Below are 15,531 nucleotides of genomic sequence, written 5' to 3'. Positions count from 1 at the left end.
CGGTGGACACAAGTGTTTCTAGTTGGGAAGGGAATAAACAATAGAGGGCATTTTCATCAACAACAACTCCTGCCCCACCCTCATTCTTTACATTAGTAAGCCTAGAAAAATAATTTAAACAAATTTATCCTCAAACGGAGTGGGTTTGATAAAGACTGGGTAAAATGTAATGTTGTGGTTTCAATAATTTTTGTGTGTGTGTATATGACTTGCTCCCCATGCCAATGGCACGTAAAAAGCACCATCCTAACATGGTTGATGCTAGTGCCACCTGAGTGGCTCCTGTGGCAGTGACACATAACATAAAAAGCACCCACTACATTCTCGGTCCCTACAGCTGGATGCCCTTCGTACAGTGTGTACTGGGTGCTTTCACGCAGCAGCACTGGCATGCGTGCTTTTCATGTGGCACCAGTACCTATGAGCCCACAAGATTAGGGATACTCAGATAGAGAGGGTTACAGGGGATGAAATTGTATATAAGGGTAACCATGCTTTTACTTAGCTTCACATTGCGAGAACCAAAACTGTAGCCTCCATGTATGCCATGGAACCCAAACATGTCCGTATATATATATATATATATATATATATATATATATATATATATATATATGTATGTATGTATATATGTTTTTGAGATTTCCTTCTCCTAGGTACATTACCAACCAAAGTTAAAGAGCTTCTACCTGCTCATGAGATAAGCTAATCCCGTGCCAGACACCAGACTACTCTGCCTATCTATCTGTGAATGTCTCTCTATGTCGTGTATGCCATAAGGTCTGCAAATCTAAGACATTTTAAGAGCCATAAAGACCAGAACCTAAATGCAGTTCTTGGTGGTCCAAAGCAGATATGCAGTTTATGTTGGGCTCTTTTCAAAACATTTGTGGGGTTTAAAAAGCCTCATCTGACGTCATGATAGATCTAAAGTGGTCAGACTCTGCATAAGGGGTAGACAACCACCATGTATATGTTTGTGTGTGTGTGTGTGTGTATATGTGTATATATATATATATATATATATATATGTGTATATATATGTATGTATATATATCTATATGTGTATATATGTATGTATATATATCTATATGTGTATATATGTATGTATATATATCTATATGTGTGTATGTATATATATATGTATGCATATATATATGTATGTATATATATATATATATGTATACTTATATGTACATATATATGTGTATGAATACATATATGTATGTATATGTATGCATACATATATGTATGCAAATATATCTGTATACATATGTTTGTATATATATATATATATGTGTGTATACATATATGTATGTATGTATGTATGTATATATGTATACATAGATATCTATTTATATATGTGTATGCATATACATAGACGTATATGTATGTATATACATATGTATATATGTGTATGCATATACATAGACGTATATGTATGTATATACATATGTATATATGTGTGTGCGTGTATATATGTTCAGTATGTTCAAGGTGATGCCCCAGCATCGCCATAGTATAATGCATGAAACAAGTAAAAGATACCGTGTGTGTGTGTGTATATATGTATATATACACAGGCATGTATCTAGTAGTTGTATGTGTGTGTGTGTGTGTGTTCATCTCTTCGTTTCTATTCTGAAGCCTTTTTCTCCTGACACCATACCTGTTGTCTTTCAACAACCTGTACCTCTGGAGCCTTTGTTCACTAGACATTCCTGAAATACTAATCCTCCATTCTGCATGACTCATACCAACTAAAACCAGCTTCGCCTCTGCTGTAGTTGCAGCTATTTAGCTCTTCAGAAAACCCGGAGGTAATTTAGTCATGATTCAATCACACAACACTATTTAGCAAAATAACTTCTGCTTTTATACTTTCTAACCTATACTCAGTTGCCTTACTCTCTCTCTCTCTCTCTCTCTCTCTCTCTCTCTCTCTCTCTCTCATGCCAGTATACTTCTTCTTTCTTTCCTCCCAGTACTCTCTTCTCTCTCTCTCTTTCTTTCTCTCTCTCTCCCCTTGTCAAAGACACACATGTAATATGTACATTCTACCACAAACAGTGATACGAGCAATGTATTATATAATTGGTTACTTTACTCAACATAACAGCCTGAATTTCCTAAAACAAATACCCATTATCTTTAAGAGGCCACTAGTTCTCCAACCTTCAATCGTAACATAGCTTGTCTCATAAATAAAATGGGGACCAAAAAAAATCGGTTAAACTTTCCACAAAAAGAAAATTCTAACAAAACATCCTGTACTGCAGCACCAAACTGAATCTCACCCAATCTCCTTTTCTTTCTTTTTTACATTTCTGATTATTAGTACAATTGTCAAAGTCCCTTAGAAACCTATTACTATTTTTAAATTAGGGATATTGTTTTAAATGCCTAAACAATTACAGTATGCTCCACCATAAAGTCAAAATGATGATGATGATGATGATGATGATGATCATTATCTTAATGCCCATTTTTCCATACTTGCACGAGTCAGAGATTATTGAGAAAAGTTCTCTATGGCTGGATGCCCTTCTTGTTGCCAACCTTCACCCGTTACCAAACAAGATAATATTTCCCCATGGCCAGTTGTGTGTGTGGCTGAGTGACTTGTCTTAACATCACAAGATTTTGGTATTTTGGTAAATGAATGCCATTCATTTCCAATATTCTGTGAAAGAGATTATTCCCCAGTTATGCTGTTGGTTACACTGTATAACAAATTGACCATATTATCACAACCTCTGGACTGTCAGGGCTGTTTATATATTATTTCTGCATCATCTTTTTCACTGCTTGGTGTCTTGGGCAAGTGTCTTCTTCTGTAGCCCCAAGCCAACCAAATCTGTGTGAGTGGATTTGATAGATTAAAGCTAAAAGAACCCTATCGTGTGTGTGTTGCCTTCACTCCACATGATAGCTGTAGATGAGTGTCACCATCATACAAGCAAGGCTGTTCATTTCCAATCTTCCAAGAATACATGTCTGATCATGGTGAAATATTACCTTTTTTGCAAACTGATGAGATTTAAAAGGCAGGGCAACTGGCCAGAGAAAATCTTTCTCAATAAATTCTGTCTGACCCATGCAAACATGGAAAATTGGACGATATAAAGATGATGGTGTTTGCAATAGAATTTAATCAGTGGGTATGATTCCGGCTGGTCCTCCCCCATATCGTAACTTCAATCCTTTGAAATCAACAACCTGTTGCTGAACAAATATTGATATTGCTGCTATTTTGTTGTTTTGTGTTTGTTTTGGACGAAAGGTAATAAGCTTGCGGTCGTTAAAAGATGTCTTAAATGCTGCAATTTTAATTGCTTTACTTTTTGCCAAATTCCCCAAGATAGTTTTGAATCTTATCCAACATTTTCTATTTGTATTACTACATTTATTAGGTTATAAGTTCCCAAATGCCCAAGAGTACACATGCACACACGCACGTGCGCACACACACACACACACACACACACTATATTTATATCTACATCTTTTAATCTCCAATCATCATAATAGTAAGATGAGAAGAAAATTGTTCCCTAATTGGTGAATGGCATCTTGAAATCACAATTGTTCTTACTGGGTCTTAAACTGAATGAATGAAGCTCCTGTTTTTATTTGGTTATGAAAGTCAACTGGTAAATGATTATGTATTATCGCATTGTCTTATTTTAGGATATGAATATAGTTATAGACTAGGTTTGAACCAGGAAACTTTGTTTCTAAACTAAGGATACTACAGTGTACCTAATCACTGGGCCACTATTTTATGTATTTACGTCAATAGAATAAGATATCAGCACACAATTGAAGATTTAACCGATTGATATATTTCATGTAAATATCAGTATTTCATCAGGTTAGCAATCTGCAAATTGGTCATCTTGGAAACACTCATCTCTGACATCTTGTGCATATATGGTAGAATTTTACATGTGTGTGTCTGTGTGTATATACACACAAACACACACATATTATCACAGTCGGAATTACTTTTACCTAAAGTAAAATTATCATTGATTTAATTCCACAATTCACACTATTGGTTCTTCTTGTGTTTACAGATGTTGTGTTGCGATATTGCCTAATTCTACTTTCGCTATGTGCTGCTACAATTTCAGCCAAATTTCTGGTGGTTGAATATGAAAATTTTACCTTATGGTGATGAAATAATTTTCCATACTTGTTTGAAGGTGGGAAATATTTATATAGTGCAGCAAAGATTTTCTGAAGAATATTAGTAGCTATGGAATATGTGAATGATATATTATACCTGATAATGTTCTTTGATTTAGTCTTTCTATTATTTATATATATATATTTTTTCTTAGTCTTAACACCATTAATATAAACTTTTCCTGCTGTGTGAGTGCGTACTTGTACACACACACACACACACACATCATATATAGCATTGTCATTTGATGTCTGCTTTTTCATGTTTGCATGGGTGAGATGGAATTTGTTGAGGCAGATCTACTGCTGGAATGCCCTTCCTGTCACCAACCCCCACTGTTTCCATGCAAGACAATATTTCCTCATGCTCAAGCATGTTTTCCATGAGAGATTGGAAACAAATAACATTACATATCATCAAGACAAGGCTACACAATTACTTGTAGGATTCATTCGAATCGAGGTTACTTGCTTCACCTGACTCTTTAGTTAGAACCCCAAATGAAGAAGTGGACCAAATGGGCTTCATGACAGCCATCAACACTAGAATGTTTACACAAACATAAAAATGGACTCCTTGACGTACCTTCATTTATTTGTGGGTCCAGTCTTTTATCATATGCCTTTGTTTCAGTCAATGGACTGTGGCCATGCTACGCTGCCATAGTATGGCCACAGTACATTTTTTAAGCTTGGTATTTATTCGATCACTCAGTTCCACTGTAGAGCACCTTGGGCAAGTATCTTCTGTAGTCATGGGCTGACCAATACCTGTAAGGGAATTTGGTAGATGGATACTGTGTGGAAGCCTATCATGCACACACGCACAAGTATGTGTGTTTGACCCTCACCCACTACTACTTGACAACCATTGTTGGTTTGTTTACATCCTCGTAACTTAGTGGTTGAGCAAAAGAAATTGGCAGCACAAATACTACCCTTTAAAATAAATTATTGTTGTTGATTTGTGTGACTAAAACCTTCAAGGCAGTGCCCTGACATGGATACAATCCAATGACTGAAACAAGTTAAAGAGAAAAGGTAAACAATATATATAAATTTAAATTTAAATGTTTTATAAGTTTTGGTGGGGGTGGGGCAAGTCTTCTTTCAAGGAGCAAGAAAAGTTTTACTTCATACTTAGTCTAAGGGAACACAAAAAGTGTGTACACCTTCATAAATACACATTTCTATCCTCACACATAGATATTGGTCATTGTCTAAAGCAATGTTCTCAGCCCTTTTAATATTAGGGCCAGATCTCAAACCTGGTTTTTTTAGGGGGCTGCACCAAAAACAGTAAAACACCCCTGGATTAAAGAAAAGTTTCTATTTATAGAGGGAAGGCCATTGAGGGCTGCGTGAGACCCTGGGAGCTGCGGTGAAGAATTGCTGGTTTAAATCCTGAGTTTTCCTAATTATGTCATTTGCTATTACAGCCAATCAGCTTTCTGTTCTCTTCACTCTGGAACCTGATCCTGTTACTAAGGTACTGCCAGATGTATAAACCCAGATGTCAAACTGACCTTGTTAAATACTAAAGTTACATAAGTTATTTCGAATCCTCACACCATTCCAGCCTTTCTTGTTATTTTTCTTATTACCTTTTATTTTTATTCATTTACTTCTATTAACAATATTTCTCACATCTGTTTTCAGGTATAGTTACAATGCAAAAGTATCTCCTAGCAAAAAACAATTAAGGAAAAAAAAGGATGGGTGTTTTTTTTTTTTTCCACCTTTACACGTCTCCTCCCTTATTTTACTTGTCAAAACTAAGATTAGAAACTTGCTGAAAATTTGGAGTGGTGAATCTTCTCAAATCACTCCCTCCATGTTATTTGTGTATGTGTGTGTGTGTATGTGTATATATATATATATATAAATATAAATAATGGTGTATTAAATGTGTTCCCTAAGACAGCAGTTAAACGTTAGCAAACCTGACATACTTATGGGACATATGAAATGTAAACATATACATGCTCTCTCTCTCTCTCACCCCCCCTCTCTCCAATCTTGTGTTGTTTTCTGCACCAATCACAGGTATTGCTGTGAAAAAACAGGGACTGGTAGATGTAATGGCATGCGTCATTGAAACTGAATTACCAGAAGACTCTTGAAGGTGGAGAAGAAATCTCAGTTGTGGTTGGGGAGGAGCATTCTTAACTGAGGAACCAGAGAAGATAATGGTAAAAAGATTCTTCTGTGTAGCAGCAGAGGTGGTGGTGGTGGGTGCAGTGCTGCTATTTTTTGCCTTTGTTCCCCTATCATTCCTTTATTTCCCAACTCCAGATGGAAAATTGCTTCACAAGGTGCTGCTGCTGTAACCTGAAGTGATAAGTTTAGTTCTAGGGTCCCAAGTCAGCCCTGATCTGGGCAGAGTTCTTTTCTGATCAAAAACTGAAACCCTTTTGCTGATCATTCCATATATGATAGGGCACATCATGGCTGTTGTGATTTAGAAGCTCACTTTGCAACCCTGTGGTTTTTGGGTCTGTCCCACTGGGCAAATGTCTTCTACAGATATCTCAGGCCAACTTTTGAGTGTATTAACTTAGACAGAAACTGAAAGAAGCCCACTTGTGTGTGTGTGTGTGTTCTCACCTACTCACTGCTTCACAACAAGTTTTTGTTAGTTTACGTTCATGTAACTTAGCAATTTGGACCAATAGAATAAGTACCGGGCTTTAGAAGTACTAAGGTTAATTTGTTTGACTAAAACCAGTGAATGTTGTGCCCCAGCATGGCCACAGTCCAGTGACTGAAATAAGTAAAAGAATCAGACAAAATATATTCAATATTCTCTTCTCTTAATCTGTAGTAGTGTATCATTTTAACTCACTGCCCAGTGGATCCCTTGCTGAGGCTTCTTTCTTGGCTGATTCTAATTTTGACATAAGGCCTACAATTTTTAGGGGTGTCAGTTAGTTGATTTCTTTGGCTCCGTTACTTCACAGGTCCTTTGTTTTATCTGATCAACTCCAGTACTTCACTGCTACGATATTTTATTGACCCCAAAAGAATGTAAGGCAAAGTTGGCCTCCATGGGACTTGAACTCAGTGTGTAATCTTTGGTACCAGGCACCAAGGCCACTCACTGTTCCATTATAAGGACACTCTATAAAGACTTACAAGATAAATCTGAAGACACAGGAATCAGAAACACTAAAGCCATCTCTGACTTTGAGACAGCCAAGATCTACACCCTAAAAAAGCAAAGGACCCCCAAATAGAGCCAAGCCCAGATGACAGAGATTACAATTGCAATGTCAGCCACTGAATTTGCAAATCCTGGATAAGTTTGAATTCCCACGAGACATGATCAAACACTGAACTAAGAGCACTATGCACTTGTGTCTTGTTGATCCCTCTTTCATGGATGTGACAAGAGAATCCAATATAATAGGTGACCTTATAAGCAATTTCTTTACAATATTTCATACATATACAAATCAATCAGCCTATTGTCTAGAATATTTTACAATGTAGATCAGGTCAGGTATTGGGAATCCATCATTTGTCAGCAATTCCCTACTATTCCTGGTGGATGATGTGGCTGCACCACTCAGGTAACAACCCTCTGACCCATGGATCTGCCTGGGTAGTTGTTGCTGGTTGTGGTTTTCCAACCTCTTTAATCACCTTTGATGACATGTAGAGGAAATGTCAAATCTATTGTTTGGCATGCCATTCAGTACATTACAAAATGTAGTAGTATTGAATATAATGTAATCCTCAACTTTTCAACCTTAAATAAATCTGTAATACACGTAGCTCTTGTTTTTGTTTTTACACTCATTTTCACCCTGATGGTTTGTATTAAACTTCTCACATTCACACAAGTAGAAATGATATTGTTTATCCAGATTTCCTCATTAGTAATTATTCTGTGAAGCTATGAAGATGACAAGATGTCAAAAATCTGTTTGATGTCGTCACCCTGAATGGAAAATATTAGTCATTGTTTAATATGATATTTTTCTAGTTTAGTTCATTAATTCTTTATACATTAATCACCACACTCTTATTATCTAGGTGGGTAGTTAAGAATCTTGCTTCCCAGCCATGTGGTCTCCAGTTCAGTCCTACTGCTAGGCACCTTGGGCAAGTATCTTCTACAGCTCTGGGCTAATCAATGCGTCTGTGAGTAGATTTGGGAGATAAAAACTGAAAGAAGTCTGTCGCATGTGTGTGCGTCTACCCTTGTTTTGTGTTGAGTATTCATTTTTTCCCCGTCTTCCATGAAAACCATGTCTGGTTATGAGAAAATATCCCCTTGCTTGAAAAAGTTATGGTTTGGTGACAGGAAGGGCATCCAGCTGTAGGAAATCTGTCATAACAAATTCCATCAGAGCCATTAAAACATTGAAAAGTAGATGTAAATGCAATGACGAGCGTGGTGAGGATATTTACGGTTTAAATTTTTAATACTCTTACAAACTGATGATGTTAACTCCTTCTTATGTGTGATATTTTGTAGTTGTTTTTTTCTTTTTTTTTTGCCTTCAGGAAAGAACTTGAAAGAACAAACTTCTCACTTCAAGTTGCACTGTCACAACTTAAAATGCCTTGTGTAATGTGTGTGTGTGTGTGTGTGTGTGTGTGCATATATTGAAAGGATTATGGAAATAGTGAGATTAGCATGGAATTAATACAGTGTGCAAGTGTAAGATTTACTCCAAGCTGGACCACTGCTGGCTATATTTTACATTTGTTTATCTAATCTTATTTCACTGATACGACTAACAAGAATTGCTGTTAATTACTGCTTGACTATGATTCTAGCTAGTAATTAATCATCCTTTTGACACAATTATTATTATTATTATTATTATTATTATTATTTGTTGTTGTTTTTGTTTTACTTCTCAGAGCGTTTGGTCTTGTTTGCTCTGGCCAATTTTGTGAGAACAGACAGCAGCCTGCTGTCAGAGGTCTCACAGGGTCTCCTTCTGCACATTATAAGCTTTGATAATTGGTTGTTAATTAATGTGGCAGACATTCAACATCCAAGTAGTAATCTCAAAATCCTAGCTGTCCCCAGCAGAGCAGTTTTTTAGGCTTGCACTGCTCTCATGTCAATTCCGAATTCTCTGATATATTTCTTGAACTTGGTTGTTTGTACTTTTCTCTGACATATTTCTCAAATTTGGTTGTCAGTGCTATTATTATTATTATTATTATTATTATTAGTTTTTCGTCATCTTTCAATTTCGTTTCCATTTCTGGCCATGTCTTCCCGACACCTAGGGCAATAAAGCTCACTGTATACATTGATTGGCCATTAAAAGTAACTCACCAAATAAATTCATTTACAAATCAAATGGTGTTCAGTAGAAAAACAAACAAACAATTATTTACATTGACATTTATCATTTTCACAGCAACAATGCTCTTTTCAATATGTGTGACATACTTGTGAAAACAATCTTTTGCACTTCTTGCTGGGATGGTAAGCCAGGAATCATTCTTGGTTAATTTTCAGTTTTGATCATTCCTTCAGCCCCTGCAATCACTTGGGATTTTAACCACCTTGAGACGTATTATTGTTGTTGTTGGATACCCAGGAGTGGAGACGGTCAGCACCGTTCTAAAGGAATACAAGTTGGTTGCAACTCCAACAAGTCAGCCGGCTTGCAGTTGGGCACCTGGAGAGGAAGGTCGATGCTGTTGGACTGCATCAGGGGACATTGAACTGACAAACCAGTTAAACTGCTTGGGGTCTGGTTTGGTCCCAACCTCCAGGTGGATAAGAACTGGGATGAGGTGACAAGCAAGGTGGCTAGTCTTACCAGAAACAGGCTGAGAAGAAGCTGTTTCTGAAAGGTCAGCCATCATCATTTATTGCCTGGCCATTGTGTCCTGCTCCAGGTACTGCTTGACCAAGATGGAGTGTATCTTATTTAATTTCTTGTGGAAGGGACACATTCCAATGGTCAGTCTGCTGCCAGTACCCTCTCAGTGGCAGCTTCTTATGCAGAGGCATGCACTCCGGTTGCACTCACTGTAACAATTTTTGAACAGTGGGCATGTCTAAGTACCATTCGTGAGGCTTGTCTTTCTGCAGCTTGTCTCCTTGACAGAGCTGCAGTCCTGGGTGAAGAAAAGACTGAGATTGGGCACCTGGCACCTAGAATGTCATTGGTGCATGTTCCACTTTAGCAAGATGTGGAGGATTAGTGGAGGAGAAGTGTGATGATTTTCTCAGGGAGACTGTGGCTGTTGATGAAAACAAACTGGTTAGTTTGTTGTGGAGGACTTTTTTGGACAGGGACTACCATGGATAATTTCCAGATGTCCTTGGCTTGGCAGTGCCTCTGAGAGGCATTACCAGTTCAAGATAAACTCAACAGGCATGGATGTGCTGTCAGACAGGATTGTCTGAGATGTGTACATGCACTCTTTCAGTGTCCGTGCATTGATGACCCGTGGGAGTTATGCTGAACAACTGCTGTTGTATGTGGGCACAGATCCATCTGTCTGCTGAGTCCATAGTGAGTATTGCTTTAATCAGGCAGATAAGGTAGTTTTCCTTTGCTTAATGGCAATGGCAAGAGATTATCTGCTGGATGAGGCTGAAAAGCATGAGGACAGAGTCTTTCCTCTTTGATAGGGTCCTCACTAACCTTTTCAAGTTTTCACTTGAAAAGGCAAGGGTGGAGAGGGAGGTGCTGTCCTTGTGAATTTATTGAAAGTTGTGAAAATGGGAAGAGTGGATGACACTGCTCTAAGTATAGACCTGTGAGTTGGAGAGAGCACTTGTCCTCTGTGTTTAGGGAGATCTTAGATGGTAGGGCTCCTCGATTATTCCTAGAGGTCCTCCTGTGCCAGGACATCATCACTATCATCCCCACTTTTTTTTCTCTTACTGTTTTTTATGCTTCTCTTTGTTTGATTGTATACTGTGTATACTATTCTCTATATATTTCTTTTTGTGTCATTTCATTTCATGTACACCCCCCCCCCCCAACACCTTATATCTGTCTTTGTCTTGGCCCCTTCATCCTTTGCCCTTGTGGAAAATAAATCATCATCATTATTAATTGCAGTTTTGGCTGATGTCAGAAGAATTGGTGATAATGGAAATGAATGTAGTCCATAGCATCCTTTGGGTGATTGTTGGATCCTTGTCTTTGATGTGTGTCAGTGTGTCATGCTGGCATAGTGTCATATGATGGGGTGTACTTTTGTGTCTAATTATTTTGAACCTACTGAGAAAGTTCCAGTCCCATCTGTGATTTTCTTACAACATTGTAGAAACCAATTTGAGACGATAAGATTGTGACCCCTTATGAATGGTGGCAGTAGATGAGAGAGTTGAGTTACATATATTTTTCTAAAGCTTAGCATCCCACTGAAAGTCTTTAAAAGGAAACGGTCCTGAAATTCCAGATGATAATGATGCTGATGATCCTGAAGTACCCTCAAAATATGTTGCTTTTATGATTTGGTCCTTTTCTTTTTCTCTCTGTTTATATAAATGTGGGCGCGACTCTGCTTGCTTTGTAACCATCCAGTTTTGGGTTCAGTCCCACTGCACAACACCTTGGGCAAGTATCTTCTGCTATCAATCAATGCTTTGTGAGTTAATAAGGTTGACAGAAACTGTGTGGAATCCTAGCCTATGTGTGTCTTTGTTGTGTCTCCCCTACCCCTGCCTGACAACTAGTTTTGGTTTGTTTGTATCCCCTATAACTTAGTGGTTTGGCAAGAGTAACTGATAGAATAAGTATCAGACTTATCGATCCTCGTAAACCCTTCAAGGCAGTGCTCCAGCATGGCTGAAGTCCACTGCTGTAACTGGGATTATTTTTGTTGGAGAAGCTGTTTTTCCCCCAGAAAATGAAATTTCGAGTCTTGAACCCATCAGTTTGTCTGCCTCGTGGTGTTCCAACTTAATATCCTGCTGTGACGTTGCTCTTTGCATTCCTATAGCAACGGCATCAGTACTGGTCTCTGCTTTCTTCTTAAACAACAGGGATGCTGTGAAGAAGGACAACCTGCATCCATGGCCAATGGCTGGGCTTCCATGAAATCCTTGTCTGGGATTGGTTTCAGGCCCATGGTCCCATGAGACATACACAACCCCCTTTCCTCAGATGTTTCTATAGCTAAATGTTGTTCATAGTCTTAAGTATACCCAGCCATGAAATATGGAGTGTCAGGATGATCATAATAAGTAGAGTTGCATCTTCTGGGTCTGGACTTCAACAGTGTCTGTAATAGAGTTTCAAGTGGTTCCACTTCTAAATGTTTCTCTTCTTGTATTGTTTTACCTCTTACAATGGTTTTTCCAAAAGTTTCAATCGATACTCTTCTCTTCTGATTAACCCTTAGATTAATCAATCAATCTGTTAAGTTTGACCAAGTCCTTTCGTTGCAGACCCGGAGAAGAGGAGGAGGAAGGCATGTCATTGACAAAGTCAGAAATTGCAATGAAAGCACTTTCACACGTCTCATTGATCCTCTTTTATTTAATTTGTCCATTACATTGTTACACTTGTGATTTCTTTGTCAGATTCATAGAAAATAATGATGATTGTTAGCATTGGTCCAGGGTCACAGTATTTCTTTTTGGCACGGGGCGAATAGTAGCCAGTTACATTGACGCCCCCCCTCCCCAATTCATAGCTGGTACTTGATTTTATTGATTCTGAGAGGGTGACAAGTAAGATCAACCTTGACAGAATTAGAACTCTAAATGTAAAAGAAAGCAACTGAAGAAAATACCACAGAGTATTTTCTCCACCACACTTCTGATTCTTTCAGTAATAATAATAATAATTTCTTTAATAAGGGCTTAAAAACAGATCAAGGATTGTACAAGATGATACAATAGGATATGGCATGTGGCTCTACGAAGCCCTATTAACAGTAAAATAACAAAAACAAAGAAACAAAAATTCAAACCAGAAAATTCCTCAAAAAGTGGGAGACCTCTAAGGGCTGCCTGTGAAAGCTGCACAAATCCCATTTACTCTGACCACTAAGGCAAGTACCCTCTCCCTCATCACCCTCTCTCAATCTATAGACACACATACTCAGAGCAGGCCCATTTATCTGGACCATTCTTGCTACTGTCACCCATCTCTCAACAAGTTTGTTAGAAGGCACTATTTTCCTCTCTATCTTCCCTTTCCATTTCAAGTCGAAGCTGTCCTCCTTCAGCCCTTTCTATATTAATAATAATTTTTGTTTTTCCTTTTTTATTGCAGAAGTACTTTCACCGTTTGTAGTGGCTTACGATGACATTATCAAGGGACCTGTGGCAACATTTATTGCCCTCTCTTCCAAGATTAATGGCAATGTGAAGATCCAAGTAAGTATTGGCAAACAAGAATCAACATTCACTCAGTCATTGGATTGAGCGAGGCCATACTGGGGCACTACCTTATTTTATCCATTCGTCTATTTTTCTCTGCCCCCCCCCCCGTTCTTGAGAGGGTTGTTGGGGGTAGAGTCCATAGCCACCTCCACCATAGATTCCTAGCAGAAGCAACCATCTTTAATCCAACTTCCTAGTTGGATTCTCAAACACAACAAAGACGATTGACTACAATGCCCTGCTTTCATTTACGCACGCAGGGTAATAATCTTTTTTCTTTTTAACTATATAATTCTCTTGTTGACTTCCTCTTGATGGTATTGATCCCTCATGCACAGATTAAGAAATAGGGAAACTACAATATGGTAGTGTTATACGATGAAGAATATGGCCATGATATCACTTCAGTTGGAAAAGTGTGAAAAATGTGCAGATGATGAGTTTGAAAGGTTGGGCATTACTTCATAACTGAATGTATCCAGAGAAACGGTAGGAGTCCAAATTGACCAAGCCTTGATTTAATTCAGAATAAGTTGTTAACGTTTGGTTCCTCTTCTATCTACGAAACTGCTGTCTTTGACACATTGTTGAAATGTATCTTCATTGTATCTTTTCCATTAGGCCTGACAGAGGCAAAGTGACCGAGTTCCTTTCGAGTTTTGGGCTTCATGGAGGCAAAATGGCTGAGCTCCATTCAAGTGTTGGGCCTCACAAAAGCAATGACCAAGACCTTTGGCATTGTTGTGTTTGAAAAGAAGGCCCATCAAGCCGAGCAAAATTGCAGTTGTGGCAGATACCAGTGTCATGCAAATGGCACCCATGCCAGTGGCACATAAAAGCACCCATTACACTCTTGGAGTGGTTGGCATTAGGGAGGGCATCCAGCCATAGAAAACCATTCCAAATCAGGCTGGATCCTGGCACAGCATGCCACCCCACTCAAACCATTGTACAATGGACATAAAATGATGATGTATGTATGTATGTATGTATGGTAAGGTGCAAGAGGGCTTGAATCTAATATAGTTGTTGATTTATTTATTAATGGAAATTCACTGCATGAAGTATCCTGTGTGTTGATATAATTTTTTGTCTTCTTCCAGGCCGCCATGGTGCAGGAGGCTTTCAATGCTCAGCGAAGTTTCCTTGTTCAAGTATCTCGCAGCAAAAAGCCAGCAAATGTAAGAAGTTGTTTCTTTATTTCTGTATAGGTCACCTATACACTGGCCATTATTTTACAAATAATAAATTTTCATTGAAATATTTCTGTATATTTAAAGAAGGAACAAGTACAACAACACAAATCAAAAATAAAACAATCAGTTTACTGAAATAAAAGATTGCTAATTACTTCTTGTCTTTATGTCTAACTTGTCTACAACTGTAGATGCTTCCAAACCAGGCTGTTGTGCCATCAATAGTTACTAAAAGACCCTTGTTTAGAGAACACCATTTTATGAAAAGAGGTGTTCAGTTACAAAATTCTCCGAACTGTTGCCTTGTGGTCCCCTGCAGCAAATTACAGTGTCTCATTTAGAAAACGATCAGCCCCTTACTGAAGAAAGCCAGCTAGCTGGGTAGTTCATAGGTTTCCTTTGATGTTTACCCTGGCTGATAATAATTATCCTAAAACAAGATGAAGTTAATATGCATTGTCAATGTATTTGGTACTGCAAAGACATGCAGCCTAGTGGTTAGGATGTTGGACTTGTGATCATTACATCGTTGGTTAAATTCTTTGAGCAAGGTATTTCATTTTGCATTGCTCCAGTTTACTGAAAAATAAGTATGAGCCTTGAGCTCGGAACACAAAGAGCAGCATTGAATACTGCTCAGCTTCCACTCCACCACTCTAGAATGATTTTTCTTTAACTGAGCCTTGAATCGTTCCTGCTCTGCCTCTCTCTTGCTCCAGTTATCACATCCCTGGTGTCATGCTGAGTCAAGAACAACAGGATGACCAAGATTATGTTTGTTCCTAACTTTGTAGACACCTAAAACAGTGAAAGCAC

At 38.2% G+C, this 15,531-nt stretch overlaps 1 protein-coding gene across 8 annotated transcripts in view; it reads left to right on the top strand.

Moving 5' to 3' along the window:
* The window catches only part of LOC115210264 (adenylyl cyclase-associated protein 1), a 132,008-nt gene that overhangs the window by 75,683 nt on the left and 40,794 nt on the right, over positions 1 to 15,531 (top strand). For all 8 annotated transcript variants that reach the window (XM_029778751.2, XM_036502311.1, XM_029778749.2 and 5 more), the window contains 2 exons: positions 13,410 to 13,513; positions 14,623 to 14,700. In XM_029778751.2, coding sequence (XP_029634611.1) covers positions 13,410 to 13,513; positions 14,623 to 14,700 — 182 coding nt within the window. The remainder of the gene's footprint in view (positions 1 to 13,409; positions 13,514 to 14,622; positions 14,701 to 15,531) is intronic.

Source organism: Octopus sinensis, linkage group LG4 (genome assembly GCF_006345805.1).
Source record: "Octopus sinensis linkage group LG4, ASM634580v1, whole genome shotgun sequence".
Taxonomy (NCBI): domain Eukaryota; kingdom Metazoa; phylum Mollusca; class Cephalopoda; order Octopoda; family Octopodidae; genus Octopus; species Octopus sinensis.
Note: the sequence above shows the minus strand (reverse complement) of the source record. Positions and strands in the feature narration are given on the sequence as shown.